Raw genomic sequence first — 27,908 nt, 5'->3', positions numbered from 1 at the left:
ACAGGATTCCTACACTGCTACTCAGTAGGTTAGTCCCACAAAAGGGAAGCTCACCTCTGCACAGGAGGGAGGGGCAGCCCACGTCATCCAGAGAAGGAACGAAAGGTCCTGTCAAGAAGCAACAAGGATGGGGAGAGGGACCAAGATGGCAGAGTAGAAGGACCCTAAGCTCACCTCCTCTCATGAGCACACCAAAATCACAGCTAACCGCAGAACAACCACTGATGAAAAAGACTGGAGCCTACCAGAAAAGATCTTCTACAAGTAACATAAAGAAGGAACCAAAACAAGATGGGTAGGAGGAGTGGGCTTGCAGTATAATCAAATCCCATAACCCCTGGGTGGGCAACCCACAAACTGGAGAATAATTATATTATAGAGGTTCTCCCACAGGAATGAGTTCTGAGCACCACATCAGGCCCCCCAGCCCAGTGGTCTGGCACTGGGAAGAGAAGCCCCCAAAGCATTTGGCTTTGAAGGCCAGCAGGGCTTGATTACAGGAGCTCCAAAGGACTGGGGGAAATAGAGACTTCACTCTTAAAGGGTGCACACAAAATCACACACACACCGGGACCAAGGGCAAAAGCAGTAATCTGATAGGAGCTTGGGCCAGACCTACCTGCTAGAATTGCAGGGTCTACTGGGGAGGCAGGGGATGGGGGGAGTTGGCTGTGGCTCACCTTGGGGACAGGGACACTGGTGGCGGACATATCAGGAAGCATTCATCTGCATGAGCTCTCCTGGAGGCTGCCATCTTGGTACCAAGACCTGGTCCCCCCCAACAGCCTGTAGGCTCCTGTGCAGGGATACCTCAGGCCAAACAACAAACTGAGTGGGGACACAGCCCCACCCAGCAGCAGATAGGCCACCTAAAGATTTCCTGAGCCCAAACGTGCCTCTAAACACACCCCTAGACATGGCCCTGCCCACCAGGGGGCCAAGACCCAGCTCCACTCACCAGTGGGCAGGCACCAGTCCCTCCAACCAGGAAGCCTTGACTTCAGACTATACTACAAAGCTACAGTAATCAAAACAGTATGATACTGGTACAAAAACAGACACCTAGATCAATTGGACAGCATAGAAAGCCCAGAAATAAACCCATGCACTCATGGTCAATTAATCAACAACAAAGGAGGCAAGAATATACAATTGAGAAAAGACAATCTCTTCAATAAGTGGTGCTGGGAAAACTACACAGTACATGTATAAAAATGAAATTCAACATTTTCTAATACCATATACAAAAATAAACTCAAAATGGATTAAAGGCCTAAATTTAAGACCAAATACTATAAAATTCCTCAAGGAAAACATAGGCAGAACACTCTTTGACATAAATCGCCACAATATTTTTTTTGATCCACCTCCTAGAGTAATGGAAATAAAAATAAAAATAAACAAATGAGACCTAATTAAGCTTTTGCACAGCAAAGGAAACCATAAACAAAATTAAAAGACAACCTACAGAATGGGTAAAAATGTTTGCAAACAATGCAAATGACAAAGGCTTAATTTCCAAAATATACAAATAGCTCATACAGCTTAATATGAAAAAAAAAAAAAAACCAAGCCAATCAAAAAATGGGCAGAAGACCTAAATAGACATTTCTCAAAAGAAGACATGCAGAGAGCCAACAGGCACATGAAAAGATTTTCAATATCACTATTATTAGAGAAATGCAAATCAAAACTACGATGAGGTAATTCAGAATGGCCGTCATTAAAAAGTCTACAAATAATAAATGCTGGAGAGCGTATGGAGAAAAAGGAACCCTGCTACACTGCCGGTGGGAATGTAAATTGGTGTAGCCACTATGGAAAACAGTATGGAGATTCCTTAAAAAACTAAAAATAGAGTTACCATATGATCTACCAATCCCACTCCTGGGCATAGAGCTGGAAAAGATGAAAACTCTAATTCGAAAAGATATATGCACCCCAACGTTTATTGCAGCACTATTTACAATAGCCAAGACATAGAAGCAACCTAAATATCCACTGACAGATGAATGGAAAAAGAAGATGTGGTATATATATGCAATGGAATACTACTCAGCCATAAAAAATAATGAAATTTGCAGCAACATGGATGGATCTAGAGATCATATTAAGTAAGTCAGACAGAGAAAAACAAACATCATAAGATATTACTTATATACGGAATTTAAAAACATGATACAAGTGAGCTTATTTACAAAACAGAAATAGATTCACAGACATAGAAAAGAAATTTATGGTTACCAAAGGGGAAAGTGGGGGTAGAGGGAGATAAATTAGGAATTTGGGATTAACAGACATATAATACTACATATAAAATAAACAACAAGGTCCTACTGTGTATATATAGTACAGGGAACTATACTCAGTATTTTGTAATAACCTATAATGGAAAAGAATCTGAAAAAGAATATATATATATACATATATATATATATATATATATCTGAATAACTTTGCTGTGCACCTGAAACTAACACTACATGGTAAATGAGCTATACTTCAATTTTTTTTTAAAAGGGTTAAAAAAATAAATTCCAAAAAAATTATATTTGGGAAAAAAAAAAGATGCAACAAGCTGGTGACCAGTACCTGGGGATGTCTCCCTAGGATTCTTATAGCATTTCTACTTCTAGTAAAAAGGTTTTTAACAAGGAATAGTGACTACAGGACCCAGTCCCTCTGGTAACCTAAGATGGTCGTAGGCTCAGATAAACATTAAAAGGGGACCTCAGCTGTTTTCTCACAGGCCAATCTCATGGGTTCTTACACGTATTCTGCAAAGTTTGCTCCAGTCACAAAGTAGCTCTTTTTCATGTTTTCAGGCTAAGAGCAAAATAAGGATATTTGCTACATAAACTAGGTTTAAATTTTACTTGGGTAAAAACAATAGTTTGTTTTCTTCACACAAAGAACATCTACTTCAAAAAAAAAACTCCCATAGAAGCAATTTGTGACATGGAATTCAACAAAAACGTTATTTCCACCTCATTAGGCTAACATAAAATGAAGTGGGTATTTTTAAAAATAAAATAGTTTAATTTATTCCTGGATGAAAATGTACTTGGCTTTTTTCTACCTCAAACATAATAACGAGCTGCCATGCCCCCAAAATAAAATGATCAACTTACTGCAGAAGCCATACTTTGGGTCCGTGATATTTCTGCTTGTTCAACCTTTAGTGGCCCCTTAGGAAACCAGGACTTTGAAGGGTTTCTGTGGTAGAGCCTGTAGCCAGCTCTGCGGCTTGGCAATTGCATAAAGGACGCTGGGCCAGCTCTTTGCAAATCCACTCAGTCTGGATTCTCTGCTTCACATCGTTTGCTGCCGTCCCACTTCTGCCATGCTACTTTGGACCAAACCCTGATTGCTGAGAGGGTCTCCTGATGGGCTGTGTGGTCCTCCTCCTTCTATTCCAAAATCAGTCCAGTGGCAGACTGACCTAGAGCAGAGTTTTACTACATCACTGTTTCATCACAAGCTGACAGTCCCTCTCTGCACTCACTGCCCTTTCTTTGAACAAAAGTCCACGCCTCCCTCCAATTTCTCCAAACTCATTTCCTACTATGACCAGACATTATTCTCATTCCCCTCAGTACTGCCATTGTTTTTCACACTTGCTTTTCCCTTACTGCTGCTGCTGTGTGTGTGTGTGTGTGTGTGTGTGTTTGTGTGTGTGTGTGTGTGTTTATCGGGGGGTGTGGTAGGTGGGAACAGTCTTTCTAAATCACCCTCCCCAACTGTAATCCAATTCACGTTCTGTTTCTCCAGGAGCTCTTCCCAGCTCCTCAGGTTCACATTTCTGTTCTTCAGCTGCACAGCAATATCTATTAGGCCTTTTTTCTTTTTGTTTTTTGGCCCCACCACACAGCATGTGGGATCCTAGGTCCCCGACCAGGGATCGAACCCATGCTCCCTGTGGTGGAAGTGCGGAGTCCTAACCACTGGACCGCCAGGTAAGTCCCTAATTATGTCATGTGTTTTATATTTCCTCACCAAATAGTGTAGAAGCACCTCAAGCACACAGACCTCACCTCATCTGAATGAGCTGAGCATTCAGAAGCTCGCCCTGAACACATATTCAGTCCTTCTGAGCCTCAGTATTGCAGATGCATTAAGTCGACTGGTAGACTGGATGTTTGCTAAACGAGGAAACTTTACACAGATTTTAAAATGTATATAAAATTTATAGATATCTATATATCTGTCTATATATTTGTAAAAAAAAAAAAACCTTCCAGGCAAAAAGTCCGTTGACTTAATCCTGCTCTCTCATTCCTCCACATCATTGCCTAAATTGTTCTAAACATCCTTTGAGCAGGCCATTAACCAGGAATCACCGTACAGTATAAACGGTTCAAAATTGCATGTCATCAAATTAGCCTAAATAGATCAGCATGAAAACTGAAAGTACAACTGCATGAAAAATCCAAATCATTTAATGGAGATTCGGCTCTTCCTCAAAGCAATTTCTACTTCCATGAGTAAAAAAGAAAATTTTGATTTTAGGAAGAAACACTGTTGATTTTTAAAATAAAGCAGTGATAGTTCTTCAGTAACTGACTTTTATCAATATACTTCTGAGGACACAACTTATTAGCCAAAGCATAAGAGTGTTTACACTTTTTAAAGCTATAAAAAGTTCTGAAGTATTCCAATAGATATATCATGACCTTGCTCATGAAGAATGAACCATGTACTTTTATGCCATGCTAATAATTTTAAGGAAAAGTACCTTTTCTTTTGCTACCAAGAAGCACTTTTGTATTCAAGTTTCCTAGCTGTCATAGTGACTATATTTTAAGTCATTCATAAACGTGTTATTGGGGACAGAATATTGCAGTACTTTCCATGCTGCAGTAACAGGTTCTCCCAAATATAAATTTGCCTCACAGTCACAGGTTCTCCCAAATATAAATTTACCTCACAGTCACAGATCACCTGATCTTGTTAGGTATGTGATGTGAAAGGAGGAGAGAAAGCATCCACAAGGCCAGCAGCACATAAGGAAAGGCAGTGTTTACCTACACTCCAGCATAACTTCCAAGTAACAATCCCAATATCCATCCTGCCACAAACATTTCAAAGTGACAATATAAAAAGCACAAGGAAGGGCTTCCCTGGTGGCGCAGTGGTTGAGAATCCGTCTGCCAATGCAGGGGACACGGGTTCGAGCCCTGGTCTGGGAAGATCCCACATGCCGTGGAGCAACTAAGCCCGTGTGCCACAGCTACTGAGCCTGCGCTCCAGAGCCCGTGAGCCACAACTACTGAGCCCACGTGCCACAACTACTGAAGCCCATGTGCCTAGAGCCCGTGCTCCACAACAAGAGAAGCCACTGCAATGAGAAGCCTGCGCACCACAACGAAGAGTAGCCCCCGCTCACCACAGCTACAGAAAGTCCACGTGCAGCAACAAAAGACCCAATGCAGCCAAAAATAAATAAATAAATAAATTTATTTTTTTTAAAAAAAAGCACAAGGACAATTAATGCTCTTTTTAAAACACTAATATTGAAAATAAAATACTTCTTTCCAGTCACTATGAGGATTTTGTATAATCTCCAACCAAATGACACTTTCTGTCCGTTGACTTAAGAGACTCCATAACCCTGACCCATCCTCTTTCTCATTTCCTGCTAAAATCAAATCTTTATCCTCCGAAACTATGTAAATTTCTTTAGGAATGTCTGCTTCCTATATGGAATAGAGTTTAAGACCCAACTCCCATAAGCATTTAGGAAACTGTAAAACATATCACAACTTTGAAATAGTACTATCTGAGACAGCTTCTGGGACATTCAATCCTTTAGGACTGATCATCTTTGTGAACTCATTTTACACTCTCTAGAGTAAACATTCTAAAATGCAAGCCTGATCCTCTTAAAGTTCTTCAATGGCAACCCACAGCCTAATGGATGAGGTTCACATCCCTGGAAATGCAGTGTATCCTGTGCATAACCTTCCCTTGCCTAACTTTTTAAACTAATTAATTAATTAAGTTTTGGCTGCGTTGGGTCTTCGTTGCTGTCCGCGGGCTTTCTCTAGTTGCGGTGAGCAGGGGCTACTCTTTGTTGCGGTGCGCGGGCTTCAGTACTTGCAGCGCGTGGGCTCAGTAGCTGTGGCGCAAGGGCTTAGTTGCTCCGTGGCATGTGGCATCTTCCCAGACCAGGGATCGAACCCGTGTCCCCTGCATTGGCAGGCGGATCCTTAATCACTGCACCACCAGGGAAGCCCCTTGCCTAACTTTTTAATTTCAACACCTACACTCAACCGTACTTATCTACTTACATCCTTTACACCGGCCATTCCAAAACCACTTGCATTTGCCTCAATACGCCATCCCTTTCCTCTTTACATCCATTAAATTAGGCCATGGTTTCTCAATCTCAGCACTACTGATGTTCTGGACCAGATAATTCTTTGTTGTGAAGGCCTGTCCTGTGCACTGTGAGACATACAGCAGCATCCCTGGCCTGTACCCGTTAACACGCCAGGAGCACACTCTCCCCCACCCCTCTCCAGTTAAAACATCCAAAAATGTCTGCAGAAATTTCCAAATGTCCCCTCTGGGGCAAAATTACTCCCAGCCAAGAACCACTGAATCAGAAAGTCACTGAATCCCCTAGATGCCCTGAATACTCACAAGTCCCTTAAGAGCCAAGTTCATTGCACATAGGCTGCAGGGTCATACGACTCAAACCATAGCAGTTCTGTTCACAACAAACCGTGAGCATTTCCTTAAAAGCAGCCATCTCTAGGTCAAGGACAGGGAGGCTAATGGTCTGCGACGATGTTCTTACACTGGACAATACCAATCAACTCAATCAGACTTACTCTAGGCCCCCAGTTTCTAGGGGTTTAATGGCAAACATACTAAGACAGACAAAGACAGAGTTGCAGAGAAACTAGGAGTCATGTGCAATGAACAGAAATCACATGTCTTAGACACACATGGAGAGAAGACACCCGAGAACAGTGGGTCTAGAGCTGTCTCTGGGATACAGAATTGCTGTTATCCTTTTCTTCTCCGCAAGGTCTAATTATGAGCCTGACAAGGTTCTCTATGGTCCTTACTCTCCATGTATGCTTAAATATCTCAAACAGGCATAGGATCCAACTTGGAAAAACCTAGGACAACTTGAGCCACAAAATAAATGATAGTAAGGAATGATGATCCATAGAACAAAATTAATAAACTGTTCACCATTTGAAGGTGAATATAAGTTTTGGGAAAAGTCTAGCAAGACATTCTGAGTCAAGTCTAAAGACTAAAGAAAATAATCATGTTACATAACAGATTTTGGAAAACAATCAGGAATAATTAGAATGTAGTGAGATAAATATTCCTTTGGATCTTGAAAACTAGCTCTGAAAGTAAATAAAAGATGTCTGGAGCAAAGGCAACCTTGTAGGGTAAGTGCACTGTCACGTCAACATGTCTAACTGAAACCAAAGGGCCAAAGTTCTGTAAACATGATCTGTAACATTCCTTGCATAGAGATATCACCATATACCATCTCAGGGTGCTCCCGAGACTTAAACGACAACACGTGTAAACAGTCTGCCACAAGAGCTGGCATTAAATGTTGGTGTCTTTTCTTTCCCATTACTAAAAATCTTTAATGATCTGCCTCATCGCAAGAGTATGAGCCTTGCCTTATTCAACGTTAAAATGCAATTGTGCGTCATAGGAAATAAATATATTTAAATCAAACTTCAGTTTGTATTTTTTGACTCCAATGCATATAATCAGCTCCTTAGAGCACAAATCACACTGACCTCAACTCCCTTAACTCCTAGAAATTCAAGAAGTGATTAAGACATTGATTGACTAGTGCTGCCTAGGCAGGAATGCTCTGGAAGCAAAAATCACTTTTAAAACTTCTAGAAAAGTTAAACCTTTTATCTACACGTAAAAGTCTGGACTACTGTATTAAGTGAAAAGACATTTAAAATGTGCATTAAGTTACCTAACTGGGCTTTTACAAGTTTCCATTTACACAACTTTTGCATTTTATAAAAAGAAAGACTGTCTTTTTAATTTGCATTTTCACAATGGTATGTGTAGCCATAATATTTTACCACTAAAAACACATAGCATAAATGATACCAAAGACTAGGTGTTTAATAGACTTAATCCTTCAGAAACACAACCATGTTAACTAATGTCAGTTTTAATAAGTACCAATACACAGATATTTAAATATCTTCCACAACTCATAGTTAAAATGGCATTTAATGACTTATCATGTGGGCAAACAAAGAGCAATATTTAAAAATATAATCAAATGTCTTTACACTCACATTTGGAGAAGTTTACCATAAACCATTATAAAACAAAAAAAGAAAATTTAAAATAAAACTTTACTGTTTCAAGTCTTAAACGAGCCTGAAATGCATAAGGAAAACCAGACTGCTCCTTCTGGGTAAGTGTTGCTTCATTTCTAACACTCCTCAGGCCCAGAGAATTAAACTTTTGTGGAGGCGAGCCTCTAATGACTACAAGCTTTCCAACACTTTGCTGGGAGTCTGGCAGCTCATCGGAGTACAGTTAAAACGTTCTAAAAATACACACACACAGAATATTCATGAAAGCTAGTCTTACTAGCTTTGAAATGTGGTGCTCTTCCTTACTTAAGAAAAATGCAAGAGGTTAATTTTTAAATCCAGAAAATTGCACAGGGTTACTGAAAACGCAAATACAGACTCTAGCACCATTTTTCTCCATGACGCAATTTTTAGTTTAGATTCAATTAATTCCTCTTCTCTGAGGCAGCACCCTAAGAACGTGGATGACCACGGTCAAGCTTAACTTTTGCTCTCTAGAAAAATCAATGACTTTAAGGCTGAAAATAAAACACTTCCCCCTACTAAAGGGAAGAGAGTAAAACAGGCCAAAGAAGAGTTTCTTAAACTGCAAACAAGCTGATCATACACAAAATTTGAGTCAGGCTTTACTTGGAAGAGAAGAGCCACAGATTTCATCAGGTTCTCAAAAGCTATTATAAGCCCAGAAAGATTTCTCACCTATAAAATTAGCAAGCTGGACTAAATAATTTCCTATCTCAATTATACATTCTAAAACACCATGCTGACTTTGCACCTGTCCTTGTTTTTACCGTAAGGCATGATGAATAAATGACCCTTTCATAAAATCTAGTAAAATTTGTAAAGTAATACTAGATATTACACGTATTGGTAGAAATTGTGATCAGCAGATACTCATGATACATACAAAAACAACAAAACAAATCCAAAAGTTAGCTATGACCAAAAGCAACGAAGTTTACAAAGTGACTACCGCAAGTAATATCCTTGACTCAATTCTGAGTCAAAATACCACAAAGCAAAAAGTTACCTGACTTCACTAAATACCAGAAATATACTCGGGGGATTTTTGGCATCTAGGCAAAGGTTATTAAAAAAAAAAAAAACAAACAAAAAAAACAACCAAAAAAAAAAACTGAATGAAATGATGGGTCCTTCAGTTCAAGATTAAGGTGACATAGTACCATAATATGGGCTATTTGCTTAAAAAAAAAAAAAAAAAAAAGGTTTCTCCCTACTAAGCTTAACATTTTCAAGACTGGTTGGTCGTCACTTGCCTTGAATATAAAACTGATACACAGGTCAACTGGCTTTTCTCCTTAAACTACTCTCTAGAACAGAAAGTAGCAAAGGTGGTAAGAGGAATGCGTGTAGGCTTCAATTTACACAACAGGAATTGCGCAGAATGTACATTTTTCCATGCAAAAAATCAAAGTATGACCATTTTATACCCGGCTGTCACGTCTAATCCACTCCTAAGCCTCTCCTAGCTTCAGAAATGCTGGGGCACATTCCAAGAGCGTTGCCAACTAGGACAACTTTGTGTCTACAGCTTTGATTGTATCTCTGAAACCCCAAAATCCATAAGAGTCTCTTCTAGGAATCTGCCTCTAGGAGTCCATCCTAAAGAAAGGAACTGATCCAATGATGTTAAAGTCTACATGCAGCGAGATCATCGGAGGATAAAAGAATGAAAAGCTGGAAACAAGCCAAGTGTCCAGCAATACGTTAGAGAAATTACAGTCTATCTAGCCAATTGACCATTCTTCAGTCATTTAAGTATGAAATGTGCAGATTATATAACACGGAAGAGTATGATTAACAAATGAAAAAAGCAGGATACACTATTACACACAAAAACCATGTTATGTAAAAACTATGTGTATATACGTATTTAAATTGCATTAACAAAACTTATTAGGTGGTTCCTTTTAAGAAGCAGAGTGAGGTTGGGGAAGCAGGGCAGATGTGAAAAAAACTTTCATTCTTTGCATTTCCCTGAACTTTTTGCATTTTTCCAATAGAAATTATACTGATTTTACCCGGGTAGTTTTCTCTTAAAAGAGAGACAACACATGTGTATATGAAAATACTGATAGGAATACTCAATTACGAAAACAAAGGGCTAAAATGGAAGCACTGTGCATTTAGTTTTTCCTGTATTTTCTAAACTTTCTGCAATGTCATATAATTTTTTTAAAAAATCTATAAAATAACACTGAGTCATCTTTTTGTCAAGCATATAATCACTCCTTAACCTATTACTTCATTTTTCAGATCCTACTCCAAGAATAATTTTACCACACGACCTATTATTACACAGATTTTAGAGAAACCCCAGGTTAAATTGCATCACTCTAAAACTTAAGAAAGATTTTTTTTTTTTTGACATAACCTGTTTCTCTTCTTAGTTATTTGTCCTGTCCCTCATTATCCCTGAAGCCTTTCCCAAAGCCTGACCACAGGTGGCTTATACCGTAGCTGTGGAAAGTGCGGGATCTAGGATCACACTCTCTGGGTATGTACCCCAGCTCCGCCACCAGCTGCATGATTCTTGATTTCTCTTTACTTCAACTTGCCCACTGCTAAGTGGAAAATACACTACCTAACTCTCAAGGCTGCTATAAGGACTAGTGAAGAAGACTAACGTAAAGCACAACGTAACGTCTGACACAGTAAGCGATTAGCTATTATCCATTAGCTAATTAAGCTATTATTCTAAGCACTGCACAATACATATGTGACAAAATATATATTTTAATAATTATTATAATCAGTGGAAAATTCATTTATAACAAAATGAAACTAATTCAATACAATCTTTATGTTCTATGCATTACTCCAACTTAGACATCAAAAGAATAAGGAAACAAAAGAGTTCGCGGTAGTGTCATTTTTATCTCACCTACGCTTTACCTTGCATAATTCACTGAGAGCTAAAATTGTGTTTCTTAAGCATCTCTTCTCCTAATTTTCAACTGCAGTCATTACTAACAGGATTTTAGTGTTTTCCTTCAGTTTCCCATTAAAAAGGAAAAGGTATTATTTAAGGTCAGGGGAAACTGCCTACACCATGGAGATCAAAATGGCAAAACACAAACTTTACTTGAAGAGGGATATCTAAATGCTTTCTTCTTTCTTCCCGCTTTTCAGATCACTCTTTGAAAAAAAGGGTTCATTAAATAAAAAACAAAGATTAGCTTCCCCCCCACCCTTTTTAAAGGCAGAGATATATCTGCTTAGATGAGGAATCGAAGAACAAATGAAAATACCTTTCTACACCTGGACTCCAGCTGTACTGAAAAGTCCCACTAGTTACTCACAGTCTGTTAATTCCTGATTGGGATAAATCTTCCATTACTTGAGATAGATCAGCTACCCACACTTCAGAGGTGTGAATTTATCTAAGAGGACAGAACACTGTTGTCTGGATTTCTACTTTCTACAAAAGGATATGCATGCATTGGCAGCAGTGTGAGAACTAAAACCGAACTGTTCTCATCTACATCAAGGAAAAATTCAACCACGTGATTTTTCTGCAGCAATTTGAGAAGAGATTGTTTTAAGTAAGTACGGTTGGGTCATTACAAAGAAATGGATCTTCACTAGAAAATGTGATGCTGGAAAAATAAAAGATATAAAATATTATTAATAGTATAGTACCCGTGAAATAAACTTTTAAAAATGTGAGGATGGAAACCTTCATAAACTCTAATACGGCTGATAAGATGAATGCACTCCAAGGGGTTACCATGTTCCCCAAGAAGGACCCACGGCATGTGGGCATCCTGAGGCTGGCAGCGGTCCCAAAGTCTGGAAGTATTTTACCCCCAAAGCATCAACTGCTAGCAATTTTTGAGTCTGTTTTGTCTCTGCCCATGACAAGAATCAACTTGTTCCAAAATTCCACGAAGTATGTTTCTTTTATGTTAAAACTCTGCTGTTTCTGGGAAAGCTAAAAGCTAGAATTTTTTACACATGTGGACGAAAGCTATATTTGGATCTTTCAGTTCCTTAACAGAATAAAGATTTTTTTTTTTTTTAAATAACTACCACCCTGCTGCAGTTTATTCTGAGAAAGTCACTCTGTTTTTCAAAAAATTTAAAAAGTAAACCTTGTTTTTCTATACAATTTAACTTAAAAGTTCAAGAAGATTTTGTTTTTAAGAAGAAAAACAAAAGTCAAGCATTTAATCTAAATTAATTGCTAGTTCAAAGAAAACTACTTAGGGGAATAGTGATGACTTCTATTTACGAATGCTTTTTTCTAGTCACCCCATCTATAAATACCTAGGTTGTATGTTTTTTAAAAATTGATAATCATGCTATCACTTTTAAGTATTAAATACTTAAAACTTCACGAGACTAAATCCTGATTTCTTAGGCTTCTCTTTAAATACAGGTGAAATGATTTGGGACATCTTTATTTAATCCCCTGTGAAGCTATACTACCCAACTGTATGTCAGCCTCACACAACGAAGACAAATAGTTTGAAATCCTGGACAAGAAAGAGTACAAACAATGACATTCTAACACACCTGCCTCAATTACATAAAAAGTGGACAGAAAGGTTATGAGAACGTCTCTAAGGTCTGAGATAAACAGAACTTATATCATGTGGCCTAGCTGATAACAAAGTTACTGTTTTAATAAGTATCATTTCCCTTTGAATCATTTCACTTACCTTACACCAAGATTTCTGAGTCTCAGCATTACTGACATTTTGGACCCAGGGAATTATGCTGTGGCTGTCCTGTGCACTGCAGGATGGTGGGCAGTTTCCCTGGCCTCTACCCACTAGGTGCCAGTAGAATCCCCACCTCCAGTCAAGACAATCAAAGAATGACTCCAGACATTACCAAATGTTCCCTAGGGGTAAAAGTGTGCCCAGCTGAGAACCATGTCTTGACACTAAAGAAAACCCAAGAGTTAACATGGATAAAATCCTAAAATGTGATTTTATTTGAAGTGATTTCATAAAAAGACAGAAAATACATTAATTAGTTGTACTAACTAAGTCAGACCTTGTAAATGGAGACAATACTACTAGGAAGATGTGATCATCCATTGTGAGGGAAGAAAAGATTTCAGGGACATCGTTTTCACAACATGAATGCTAACTGGCACATGACACCCCATTGCTTCTTCAATCAAGAAAGTTTTCAAGCCCATAAAAGATAAGCAGGGCCCCTTGAAACTCTAGCACAAGTATCAGAATGGGCTCATTGACTGTTCACGATGAATTGCCTATAAATTGTTAAATCGCTATCCTGTGTCAAAGATCAGACTAATTAAAATGAAAACGACAAATCTGAGTAGGAAGTAACCAGGAAAAAGAACATTAAAGTCAAGGCAGACAGTCTAAAATTTTGTACAGGGACAACTCATTAACACATCTTAGTTCCTTTCTCTTCACCTAAGCAAAGCTGTTCTTGAGAATTTTCAGAGAGCAGATAATTTTTAAAAAATCATTTTATGGAAAAAATTCAAAATGAACACTGTCCATTTAAAGGTTTGCATTAATCTTAAGAACAAGAAAAATCTCTTAGGCTATTTCAAAGCAAGATTTCATCTCTCTTTATACTTATAACATAAACCAACCAAAAGACAGACTTGAAGTTTAAATATAAGTCCACTTATAGTACAAATGTTGAATCAGTGCTTAGAAAACTACAGCTTTTAAGGATACCTGGCAATCTGAAAGTATAATATCCAAAGCTGTGTCTATCAAAATGAAATCTCTAATTTTTCCAAATAAACATTTTATTTCGAAGTTTAAAAATATCTCTTTTCTTTGCATGTGGGAAATAATATTTTAATTTTTATAAGACATAAAAAGTGACAAAAGTGATACTAACATTTTATAACCACGTGCCAAAATTTCAACGATTAACTCAATGTTTTAATTTCTTCCATCTGATTGAAATCAGTCTTGTTTTCTTTCTCAGTGCTTGAGTTTCTGCTTCTAAGCAGACGTGAGAAAGAAGTAGTGGAAATCAGAACAGCAAATACTGGATTTCTGACGGCAACTATAATCTTTTTTCCTTCTGAATTCATTAAAAAAATTATTCCTCACTCTTCTTTCTTAACATAGATTGAAAACATACTACAGAGTTTTTTTCTTGCTTTTTCCACTTAACATTTTCCCGTGTCTTTAATTATTCCCCCAACACAATTTTCAATACCCACTACATATAAATTCTATGGTGAAATCATTTAACTGTTTTTTACTTTAGAGATTTTAAATTGTTTCCAATCTTTTGCTCTTATTGATGGGATGAACATTTTTATGCATAATTATGTTTGCATCTTCGATTATTTAGGATAAATTCCTAGAAGTTAATTTACTAGTTCAAATAGTAAAAATATTTTTGAGTTGTACATAATAAATTGCTTTCCATAGAGATTATGAAATTTGCACTTCCATCACTGAGAATGCCAATTCACTGCACATTAAAAAATAACAGACATTTTCTGTTTTAAAATAACCTGTCAATTTTAAATATGAATATCTTATTGCCTTCATTCACATTTTTATTAGTGAGACTGAACTTTTTTTATGCTTACGATTTATAATCCTATCTTCTCAAATTGTCTGTTTGGCCCTTTATCCACTTTTCCATTGTAGTGGGTTTTTTTCATATTAAACTAGTATGACTCAATATAAACGCATATAACCCTTGCTTGACATCTAGAAATTTTCTTTAAGTCTTTTTTAAAATTTTTTTTCTCTTTTTTTATTTTTTGAATTTTATTTTATTTTTAAACAGCAGGTTCTTATTAGTTATCTATTTTATACCTATTAGTGTATATATGTCAATCCCAATCTCCCAATTCATCCCACCACCACCCCTGCCCCCGCTTTCCCCCCTTGGTGTCCATACGTTTGTTCTCTACATCTGTGTCTCTATTTCTGCCTTGCAAACCAGCTCATCTGCACTATTTTTCTAGATTCCACATATATGCGTTAATACATGATATCTGTTTCTCTCTTTCTGACTTACTTCACTCTGTATGACAGTCTCTAAGTCCATCCACATCTCTACAAATGACCCAATTTTGTTCCTTTTTATGGCTGAGTAATATTCCATTGTATATATGTACCACATCTTCTTTATCCATTTGTCTGTTGATGGACATTTAGGTTGCTTCCATGACCTGGCTATTGTAAATAGTGCTGTAATGAACACTGGGGTGCATGGACATTTAGAAATGTTTAATTTTTATGTCCAACCAATCAACTTTTCCCTCTGATTTTTCCACTTCTTTACTACTTAGAAAATCCTTTCCCATTTCAACATAACTATTGACATATTTTCCTTTTGTTCTTGTGTCTCATTTTGACACCTATATTTTTAAAACACCTGGAATTTCTTTTTGGTATGGTTATGAGGATGCTGATTTAATATGTGGTAGCATGAGAGCACATTAATCATTATTTCCAAAATTTTCCTGCTTATTTTTCCAGATTAACTTTTAAAATCACTTTGTCAGGTATCGCTCCCCTCACTCCAAAACAATCTCATTTACGTTCTTATGGAAATTGCAATTAAACTATAAATAAAAATCAGGAAGAATGTATAGAAGAATGTTGAGTACTAGGTGCTATCAGGCGTCCTTATCTTGTACCTGACTGTCATAGAAATGCTTCCTGTAACTCATTTGTTTACCAATACATGGACTTTTTGTTTCAGATAGGAATTTTTCTTTTTTTATTGTATTACAGAATTCACCTCCCATTTTTATTACTAAATCTTTAACTGAATATAGATTTTGTATTTTGTCAAATGCCTTTGTGACATTTTTGGGGGACTGTGTATACTATCATGCTTTTTCCTCTAGATCTCATGTATAAACAGGTTTCTTAATAGTAAGCCATCCTTTAATTTCTGTCATAAGTCTACGCATAACAGTATTATTCTTTAATATGTTGGTGATTTGGGTTGCTTGTGCTTTAGTTAACAATTTTACATATAAATATTTCTAGTCTGGAGCCTTTTCAAAGATAATTTTTTTGAATACCTATTAAAAGTTCAGTGATTTCTATTTCAATTAGCTGTTCAACGTCTATATTTTACTTACATTTTTCCTGAACAACATTTATTTGTAGATTTCCAAATCTGTTTCAGTTTTTAAAATCTTTATTGAATTTCCTGTTTATATGCCATTTATGTTTTCTAATTTGCTTCAGCTTTGATTTTCATTTTTCCTTTCATCAGGTATCTTAAATATTTGTCTTCCCCATTTCCTGTCTTCACTGTGTCCACCAAGAATCAGCTATTTGATTTACCAAATCTCCTTTCTGTCTTGTGGTCTAATTTTTTTTTCACTTATTTGCAGGATGAATCTTAAGGTGCTTTGTGTTGTGATGTGCTGTTAACTCAATTTGTAAAGTGTCTATTTCCATTCATACTATGAACCTATCTTGGGGCAGGCCGCTATGAAACGTTATGCCTTCTAACTATTAATTTAATTAATTAGAAAAGTCATTGTAAACTCACTATAATCTACTGGAATTCTCAGAACGTATTTTTTAAAATTTTGTTTATGTTAATGAAAACAACCCAGTAACTAGATCTGGTCTTAGAAAATTAGAAACTAATTATGCTTTTCCAGAAGACACCACTCCAGTGTTTTATATTGTTCATTCTCAGCACTACACAAGCCAAACACTTCCAAATAAATTATGTTAGAGGGAAGAAACAAAATGGAATGAAGAAACAAATTGAATGCTGGAAACTATAATGTTTAATACAAAGTATAATGTTTAATACAATGTAAATCTAAACAACTTAACTTTATTGAAATTAAGTTGAAAAAATACATTTTAGAAGCCTCATGTTTCTTTTTAGGAATGATAATCTGATTGTTATGAAACTCAATATTTGTATAACTGCTATTCATGCATTCCTGCAATTTGTTCAATTTTTTTTAGTCTATTAGATTCCCTGGTATACTGTTACCATAATTTGGCTTGCATCTTCCTGTGTAATTTGTGTACATTTTTCAGAAATGCTGCTTAATTACCTCTATTGTTTCCTATGAAACTCAAATGGACATTCCTATAAAAGAACATTCTTTGAAATGCATTTTCTATATTATACATAAGTAGGGAGGAAAGGCTTTTCTGAAAGCATTAAATATCTTTTATTTTTACTTCTGTGATTTACCGAAACCCATATTGACTCTACTGGTCAACAGATGTTCTTATTCTTAACTAGAGAATATCCCATTTAATGTAGGAAGCCTCTTCAACATACACTCTTTCCTCAGAAGTTTACATTTCCCTTCTGGTGCAACCACTGTGGAAAACAATATGGAGGTTCCTCAGAAAACTAAAAATAGAATTACCATATGATCCAGCAATCGCACTCCCGGGCATATACCCGGACAAAACTGTAATTCAAAAAGATACATGCACCCCTGTGTTCATAGCAGCACTATTCATAATAGCCAAGACATGGAAACCACCTAAATGTCCATTGACAGATGAATGGATAAAGAAGATGTGGTATATATATACAATGGAATACTACTCAGCCATAAAAAAAAGAACAAAATAATGCCATTTGCAGCAACATGGATGCAACTAGAGATTATCATACTAAGTGAAGTCAATCAGAAAGAGAAAGACAAATACCATATGATATCACTTATATGTGAAACCTAAAATATGACACAATGAACCTATCTCTGAAACAGAAACAGAATCATGGACGTAGAGAACAGACTGTGGCTGCCAAGGGGGAGAAGGTTGGGGGAGGGATGGAGTGTGAATATGGGGTTAGCAGATGTAAGCTTTTATATATAGAATGGATAAACAACAAGGTCCTACTGTATAGCACAGAGAACTATATTCAATATCCTATCGGGCTTCCCTGGTGGCGCAGTGGTTGAGAGTCTGCCTGCCAGTGCAGGGGACACGGGTTCGAGCCCTGGTCTGGGAAGATCCCACGTGCCGCGGAGCAACTAGGCCCGTGAGCCACAATTACTGAGCCTGTGCTCTGCAACAAGAGAGGCCGCGGTAGTGGGAGGCCCGCGCACCGCGATGAAGAGTGGTCCCTGCTTGCCGCAACTAGAGAAAGCCCTCGCACAGAAACAGAGACCCAACACAGCCATAAATAAATAAAATAAATAATAATTTAAAAAAAATCCTATGATAAACCATAATGGAAAAGAATATTTTAAAAAGTATATATATGTATAACTGAATCACTCTGTTGCACAGCAGTAATTAACACAACATTGCAAATCAACTATACTTCAATTAAAAAAAAAAAAAGAAGTTTACATTTCCCTTCCAATAGCCATAAGAAGTATATGATAGATTTCTCTACATTTACTTTTGAGATAATTTGGGTAAAGAGACAGGTAAGCCACTTACATTTTTCATGATAAAGGCCAACACACACACGGGCCCCTCACAAGTAGGACTGCTAGAATAACTTCTAGGGAACTATGAAATTCATATTAACTATGTAACCACCGTGGTACTGGGAGAGTTTAAAAGTAAGACAGAGAGCGTGGGGCTGGAAACATCCTACCTGCTTCCCGTCCAGCGTGCAGAGCCTCTTCACCACTCCTGAGTCCAGTTTAATGGCTTCAGTGATATCTGTTAAGACCTGTTCGAAGGAATGAGCAGTCTTCTTATTCAGAAGGATCCGCACAGCTTTTCTAGGCTTCACTCCACTTCGAATCACAGTCACTAATTTGGGTTTGATGAAATCTTTACTTTCCTTCACTTCACTCTTCACTGAGGAGGGAGCAGCCAAGGCGCGGGTGGTCCCACCCTTGATGTTCACAGACCAGTTTGGATTAATGTTTTTGGTGTAATCAACTTTACGAAACGGTTCATTCGACGCACACACGTAACTCTCACCTAAAAAGCAAAAATCAGTTTTATCAACGTGGTTATCCCCACCACAGGAGCATTTTGTATGAAGCAAACACGCTAGAATCCCATTAAGTGAATCCTCAACTTAACAGGTTTGGCATTCTACCCACACCCCTTTCTTTTCAATAGCATCTAGGTTGGTTTTGAGAGAATAGCATACATTAGAGTGAAATGCACTGGACGAAGAAACTAGAGATCTGGGTTTTATTCTGGTCAAATGTCACCCTGGATAGCGCAGCTTACGGGATCTTAGTTTCCCAGCCAGGGATAGAACCCGCGCCCTCAACAGTGAAAGCACAGTGTCCTCACCACTGGACCACCAGGGAAGTCCCTGCACTTTGCTTCCCAACATCAGTATCTGTAAAGGGAAGTTGTTGAACCAGGTGAATTCTAAGGTACTCTCTACTTCCAAAAGTCCATTAACTAATTTAATTTTTAATGTCTCATTCTGGAAGAAATAACTGTATCACAAAATAATACATTCTCATAAAGAAATAAAACTGTCTTCCTCCTCTTTCCAATTATATATTTCAGCCCTAATCAAAGAAGTTACTACAAAATTCACATAGCTGACTAAATTCACATATTTAGTTATATGATCATTTACTCAATTAATGAAGCACTGCAAAAATGAAGGAAGAGTTTTGACAGCTCAAAGAAACATACCGCAAGCATTTTTTTCTTAATGGAAGAATATGAATTTAAAATAGTTTAAATAGACAACCTTTTCATCGTCTACTTAAATGAGGAAGGATATTTAGTAGTTAAAATGATGTGTTCTTTATTCATGTAGACTTCTCCTTAATTTTCACTAAGTAAAACATAAAAACTATAGTATTTGTCAATTGGTCAATTGATTCAATGTTCATTAATTTTAAGTTCCAAAACTTTATGTTGAAAAATCACAAGTTTTCTCTCAGGAAACTCAGAAGTCACCCACTTCTTTTTAGTCTCAACTTTCTGGGATGCAAGATAAAAGGATTACACTCTAAGATTTTCTCCAAGGTATCTTCTAACTCAAAAAGAATTCATTATTTTTTCACACATGCAGTTTAATGGCCCCATTTTTAATATATAGATTTGCCTACAGGGAGAGAATATGCAGACAAAAGCATTTAAGAGTTTGGTTCCTTAGGCAGTTATAGCTCTTGCTGTTAATCAAACAATGAATTCTTATTCTTTGTTAGACACTAGGCACCTACAAGATTGATTAGAAGCAATCAGTCTTCCCCCAAACAGAGTCATGCTACTGTAGGGATTCTTTTTTTTAAGTTAGTTAGTTAGTTTGTTTGTTTGTTTGTTTGTTTATTTATTTATTTATTTATTTATTTCTTTATGGCTGTGTTGGGTCTTCATTTCTGTGCGAGGGTTTCCTCTAGTTGCGGCAAGTGGGGGCCACTCTTCATCGCGGTGCGCGGGCCTCTCTTGTTGCGGAGCACAGGCTCCAGACGCGCAGGCTCAGTAGTTGTGGCTCACGGGCCTAGTTGCTCCGCGGCATGAGGGGTCTTCCCAGACCAGGGCTCGAACCCATGTCCCCTGCACTGGCAGGCAGATTCTCAAGCACTGCGCCACCAGGGAAGCCCTACTGTAGGGATTCTTGTTTAAGATTTGTTACCCCCCGCCAACCTGTCACTTCTCCATTCCATCCATCCTGTTGAGGAACATCACTTCCTACTCAAAACTCCTCAGCTAGAAACCTAGGCATCATCCCTCACCCTTCTGGCTTCCCTACACACTGCATTCTGACATCAAGTTCTGTCCACTCTACCTTCTAAATATTTCTAAAAATGCCCCTCCTCTCTGCCTTCATCACCACCCACTTCCCACCTGGATCCATGCAAGAATCTTCTGTTTTCTACTCATTCCCCAGAAAGAGAACAAGTTTTCCAAATGATAGTGCATTTTATGTTACTAATACAGCTGAAAAAGTATATCCTAAAGTAATGAACCTTGATTCATGGATAAAACACCACATTGTGAGAGAATTTTTTAAACTCTTACCAGTACATATTAAAACTGCACTCACCAAAACAAGGAAAGGATAAACATCTCATTTTAAAATTAGACTTAATGGGCTTCCCTGGTGGCGCAGTGGTTGGGAGTCTGCCTGCCAGTGCAGGGGACACGGGTTCGAGCTCTGGTCTGGGAGGATCCCACATGCCACGGAGCAGCTAAGCCCGTGAGCCACAACTGCTGAGCGTGCGCGTCTGGAGCTTGTGCTCCGCAATGGGAGAGGCCGCGACAATAAGAGGCCCGCGCACCGCGATGAAGACTGGCCCCCGCTCGCCGCAACTGGAGAAAGTCCTCGCACAGAAACGAAGACCCAACGCAGCCAAAAATAAATAAATAAATTAATTAATTAAAATTAGACTTAAAGATATAAATGTGTTATGTCTATATATATATATAAATATCATACATGGATATATGAAAAATAAAGCAGTCCCTGAGGTCCAGAATTGATCTAACATTCACAGCTAGACCTCAATATTACTAAAACCTGATCTGACCTGTGGTCTTCTCTGGGATATCATCTCACAGAATATCTATGTCAAATGAAGCCATTCTGGGACTATGATAAAGTGACACAAAAAAAGGTCACTCAATGAGTGATTGCCACTTCGTTACCAACTATAGCTTTTTCCTCAATCTAGTCTGCTCTCACTATAAATAGGATTTAATGAGATATTCAATCACAGAATTGTCCTTCCTCTGACAACACCCAATACAGAATGAGTCCCTGCTTCCTTGGAACCAAAGCCCAATTTCTATGACAGCTCTCGCAGCTCTTACTGAGCTGCCCTGAGGTATCCTATAATGTCCATTCTTCCTTACTGCAATGAGTAGCAAACTCAACTTGTTCACCTCCAGGTATGTTCTTGGTGGTCTTTAGCTGAAGAGACTGAGATACATACACACACACTCAGACATATTCATATTCTCCCTCTCTGTTTCTCTAAAAGCAGTTCTTTGACCATAGACATTGGTGGGAAATCATTTTGTAAATTATGATCACATGAATACTACATAGAGGAGGATTTGTGTTACAGAGAACAAACTAGTGGTTACCAGAGTGGAGAGGAGTCGGGAGAGGGGCAAAATAGGTGAAGAGGATTAAGAGTTACAAACTACTAGTTAGAAAATAAATAAGTCACAGGAATGTAAGGTACAACAAAGGGAATATAGCCAATATTTTATAATAACTTTGTATGGTGTGCAATCTATAAAAATATCAAATCACTATGTTATATGCCTGAAACTAATATTGTTAGTCAACTATACTTCAATGAACTTTTTTTTTTTTTTTTTTTTTAAAAAGAGGATCTGTTTTCTGTATAGAAAGAGGATGGATAGAAGCAGGAAGTGGTTATACACCTTTACTGTTTTCAAGCACAGTGCGGAATAGAAAGTCTTTCCACCTCCTTTGACTCTCTCCAGTGGCATGCCTATGGCTTCCTACCACTGACATCTGTTCAGAGACACTCTGCATTACTTCATATTTAGCAGGTTGACAAACCAGTTGTCAACAGTTGTGTAATACAACCTGGGTACTTGTTAACCATTAACTTTCATCCTTACTCAACCAAATGAACTGCCTCCTATTTAAGAGGCAAGAGGCTATTAAAAGCTAGGAACTCTCCAATTTCTTGTTCTCTGAAAACCGTCATCCCTACAGATGTATTTCAGTCTGTGCCAATTTTCTCACCTCTTCTCCCTTTTCAGTGACAAGGGTACCCTCCTCCTGTTCAATGTTAAGTCTCTCGCAACATTTGGGTCCTTCCTGCTCCTCATGCTGAGGTTTCAGGCACATTCTCCTTCTCTCCTCCCTTTAACTACACAGGACTTTATATAGTATCTCCCACTGTAGCACACACACATCTTACCCTTCATTCCTCGCCCCACTCCACCGAATGTGCTTTGCCTTCCATTCACTGCCCAGCTCCTCATCTGGTTTCTCCCACTTCCTCACCCACAATCTGCTCTTAAGCCACTGCAGCATCACCTTTGCTCCCTGTGCTCCCCGGGCTGAAACACCCTGATCCCAAGCACTTCTCTCCTAACTGCCAAATGCCAAGCACTTCTTGTCATTTCACTTGGCGTCTTCTGAGGGCACTGGACACCAGTCACGATTCTCGTCCTGCAGATCCTTTTCCTCCCCAGCTTCCAGGATCTAATTTCTTTTGGCTTACCTCTTACTCCTTTGGTAGCCCCTTCTTGGTCTGCTTTTCAGGACCCCCTTCTCCCCTGCATCCACCTCATCCTCCTTAGACTCTCTGTGGGCAGCCGCATCCCACGGCTTCAATCACCACCCGGCCTCTGAGACATCTCCAGCCCAGTCCTTTCTTGAGTTCAAACCACTTAAAGAGCATCTCTGCGAGATCATCTACAGCTGTCTCACGTGCCACAAGTCTAAAACTAACTTCACTCCCCATGATTGCCACCCGACCTCAAACACTTCTCTTCTGGAATTCCCCAACTTAATGAAATCACCACCTACACAGTCACCCAGGCAAAACCCAAAACTCCTGTCTCTCTTCTTTTTGCCCCATATTCAGCAGATTTAGCAAAACTGTTGACTTGGTCTAAGCATCTCTGGAACCCATCCCCTTCAACCCTGCTCCCTCTCTTTTCTCCCCAGATTAGAGTAGTTAATGAGGCCCCCTCATCCTCCACAGAGCCGTCACGGCAAGTTTTAAAAAATGTAAATCTGATGTCTTTTGCCTGCGTCACTGCCTTTAGAATAAAGACCAAACTCCCCAGCGTATCACATACTTCCATCTCACCTCTCGCCACTTTCCCACAGGCTCCTAAGTTAGTGTCGCACCAATATACTTGCACTTTCCTTCCAAACTCGTCACACCCTCTTATTCTTTTTTTTTTTTGTCTAAATAAGCACTTTATTAAAAGAAGCAAATCCACATCTTAAGTACTTGTCAACTAGATTTAGGTCCAAGCCACATAAGATATAAAAAATTAGGAAAACATTTTGTTTTTTAATTTAGAAGATATAAGTTTCTTCCTAAACTTATAGACACGCTTCAGATAGCACAAAGAATTCATTAGGAAGACAGTACAGAATCAAAAGACATTATTTGAACAATAATTTTATTTTTAAGATAGAGGATTAAGATTTAGGCTACATATGGTGCACGGCTAATATATAATACATGAAACATTTTCAAAGTATTCCATTACTTATAAAACTTTAAAAATATATATGCATATAAAATATATATTTACATATACTCAAGTACTAAAAACTTATATGTTTAATATAAAATTGGAATAAATTCATCCTGCATACATTTTCCACCACATTCTGATATATATACCAAACATTTTTTTGAATTTTTTTTTCCTTAAGAAAGAAATGTCTGGAAGAAAGTAGTTTATCACGATCTTGGTATAACTACCAGATATCATAACCACAGCTAAAACTGCCCAGACAGACCGGCTTCTCTTGCAAACTGCCTTACGCTAAGACAGCTTCTGGCCATGTTCTTCCATGCTTTGAACATGTCCCACCCACACCCCACTTCTGGCTAAACTATTCCACCTTAAGCATCCTTTCCTCAGGGGCTCCTATACTGACACCCTCTTATTCTCATTCCTTCTTATATGCTTGAAATAGCCTTCCTCCTCCTCTCTCCTTACCTCTTTTTTTTTTTTTAAGTGACCAGTCAAGATTAATCACCCCAGCTAAGGAGGTAAAGCAACAGGAACTTTGATATATTGCTGGAACTTCCATGTACTTTAAATTGGTTCAATCACTTACGAAAAACAGGTGGGCATTATCTAGTGATAGATAAGTTGACAACATATACATCATATGTTTCCACCCCAGAAAAATACCCTGGGGAAACTGCTGTATATGGGCACCAGAGTACGTACACACACACACACACACACACACACACACACACTCTCTCTCTCTCTCTCTCTCTCTCTCTCATAGAATGGGCTCAGTAGCCAAAGATGATAATCAATCCACATATCCATCAGCAAGAGAACAGACACACAGATTGTGGTATATTCATATAATGTACTACTACTGTGCAGTAATGGAAATGAACAAGCCAGCTATAAACAACAACTTGGATGAATTTTACAAATAATGGTGATCAAAAGATAATAAAAGAATAGAATGCAGTAGGATTTAATATCTTTAAGTTCAAAACTGACAAAAGTAAAACTATACTGATTAGGGATGCCTTCATCAGTGGTAAAAATATAAAGAAAAGCAAGAGTCAGGCTACCGTAACTTGGGAAGGGTTGTAACTAGGAAGGGACACAGGGAGAGCTTCTCGGATGCTGGCAATACTCTCTCTTTCTTTTTTTTTGGGGTGGGGGGCATGCCATGTGGCTTGTGGGATCTTAGTTCCCTGACCAGGGATTGAGCCCGGGCCCTGGCAGTGAAAGCGCTAAGTCCTAACCACGAGACAGCCAGGGAATTCCCAATACTCTATTTCTTGATAATAGTCACAAAGGTGTTCACTTCATAATAACTCACTGGGCTGTACATGTATGTGTTATGAATTTTCTATAGATATGTGTTTCATAATTTAAAAAATTATGTCACTCTTGGGTTCACTTATTGTATCCTGAGCCTACAATATGTTAACTTCTCATAATTCTTTATTCTCTATCTGTCTCTTCCGGTGGTTCTTAGAGAAGAATTTTTTTTTTCGTCAGGTGATTTTGTTGTAGAAGCACAGATGCCCAAGCCTCACCACAGTTCAACTGAACCAGAATCACTGGAAGGTGGCACCAGAACCTGTGAGTAAGGCTTCCTAACTTCACAGGTGACTCTTAAACACAATCTCTGGTTACAAACTACTGCTTGGACTGGAATCTCCTTGAAAACACTGACTGTCCCTTCTTCATGTTACCCACACTGAGCCCAGCACGTGGTATACAGCAGGCACCCAAAACATGTTTGTCAAAGTCATGACAAAAATGCATATTTCCAAAACAAACTTGTATGTCTCACGGTTTGGATTTGCATTACTTCTAGGTAAAACATTTGCACAGTGTAGGTGTTGACACCGAATGACCGTGAGAGGCTCAGGTCAGGCTCCTGAAGGACATCATGTGTGGTCTGAGACACTCTTAGGTCATTCTACCCCATCAAAGGGCAAACTAAGGCACAGAGGAAAACAAGCAGGCTGTGAGGGCTGCCTAGGACCTACCAAGTTTTTTTTTTCACTTCACACCATCAAAGCACCAAGAGTCCATGGCACATTTTAGTCCAATAAATGCATTGTGTCTTTCAATCAATGGAACATGTGTGTAGGTGTGTATGGGTTTGTGTATATTATATACAAAATATATTTTAATAGCTAAATCAAAATAATCCCTTAACATTTAAAATGTCAATTTACTGTTAGAAATCACAAATAACTAAATGCATATTTACACAGTTGGAAATTCCACAACGGAATGTTTTAGCCTACTTTTCTATCAGTTACTATGAAAGTCTCTTATCCACCTCTGTTAAAATACTTACATTAACTGCCTAAAACCACTAATTAGCTTGTAATTACAAACTATTTTTGACATTTACGGCAGAAAATCAGTTATACAAAATTTGGACATTGAGACTATACCTAACTCTTGGAGCAGAAGCAAGCACTGAACTTTACGGTGAAAAAGAAAACTTGTTTACAAGTCTAAAGTGCAAGGACTATTTGTAGAGACATGGATGGACCTAGAGACTGTCATATAGAGTGAAGTAAGTCAGAAAGAGAAAAACAAATATCGTATATTAACACATATATGTGGAATCTGAAAAAATTGGTATAGACTGTCTTTTTCCAAAGCAGAAATAGAGACACAGACATAGAGAACAAACATATGGATACCAAGGGGGAAAGGGGGGGGTGGGATGAATTGGGAGACTGGGATTGACATATATATGATATTGACACTATGTATAAAATGGATAACTAATGAGAACCTACTGTATAGCACAGGGAACTCTACTCAATGCTCTGTGGTGACCTAAATGAGAAGGAAATCCAAAACAGAGGGGATATATGTATACATATAGCTGATTTGCTTTGCTGTATAGTATAAACTAACAATACTGTAAAGCAACTATACTCCAATAAAAAAATAATAATAAAGTGTAAGGACTCATCAAGCTTAAGGAAAAGCCTCCCTACACACACACACACACACACAGATTTAAATATGGTAACAGAGAAAAGACAAAGAGGAAAGAAAAGAAAGTATGGCTGACACTTAAGGTCTAATATCTGCAAAAATCTTAGAAACCTAAATTCCTTCCCAACTTCCAAAATTGAGAAAGAAATTACTTCCAAAGGAATGTAACCAAGGAAAATAAATTTGGGTATGTTGCATCTACAAGATGGTTTGATGTCCTTAATCAAGTACAGCATCTGTGAGACTGTCCTATCGGGTAGACAATAATGTGCGTATCTCCATCTAAAGCACATCAAGGACACGTTCCCACACCCAGCTGGTTCAGAAGAATACAGGGTAAAGAAAAGACAGACTGATTACTATTCTGTTGTGGCAAACAGCTTATTGGGTTTTCTACCCGAACTGTACAGTGCGCAGAACTTAACCTTATGGGAACCAGCAGAGTAACATAAAGTACACTGCTCTCACCTGGATGCTGTTCCCTTCTGCACTCATTTGGCTTATCTCTGGACCACTG

At 38.1% G+C, this 27,908-nt stretch overlaps 1 protein-coding gene across 12 annotated transcripts in view; it reads right to left on the bottom strand.

The window, feature by feature from the left end:
* The window catches only part of DCLK2 (doublecortin like kinase 2), a 151,333-nt gene that overhangs the window by 112,262 nt on the left and 11,163 nt on the right, over positions 1–27,908 (bottom strand). For all 12 annotated transcript variants that reach the window (XR_011073899.1, XR_011073897.1, XR_011073898.1 and 9 more), the window contains exon 2: positions 18,876–19,210. Coding sequence is in view for 7 of the 12 variants with exons in the window: in XM_068542598.1 (XP_068398699.1) it covers positions 18,876–19,210 (335 nt within the window). In the remaining 5 variants the exon portion in view is untranslated. The remainder of the gene's footprint in view (positions 1–18,875; positions 19,211–27,908) is intronic.

The sequence above is a fragment of the Eschrichtius robustus genome, chromosome 4 (genome assembly GCF_028021215.1).
Source record: "Eschrichtius robustus isolate mEscRob2 chromosome 4, mEscRob2.pri, whole genome shotgun sequence".
NCBI classification, from domain to species: domain Eukaryota; kingdom Metazoa; phylum Chordata; class Mammalia; order Artiodactyla; family Eschrichtiidae; genus Eschrichtius; species Eschrichtius robustus.
Note: the sequence above shows the minus strand (reverse complement) of the source record. Positions and strands in the feature narration are given on the sequence as shown.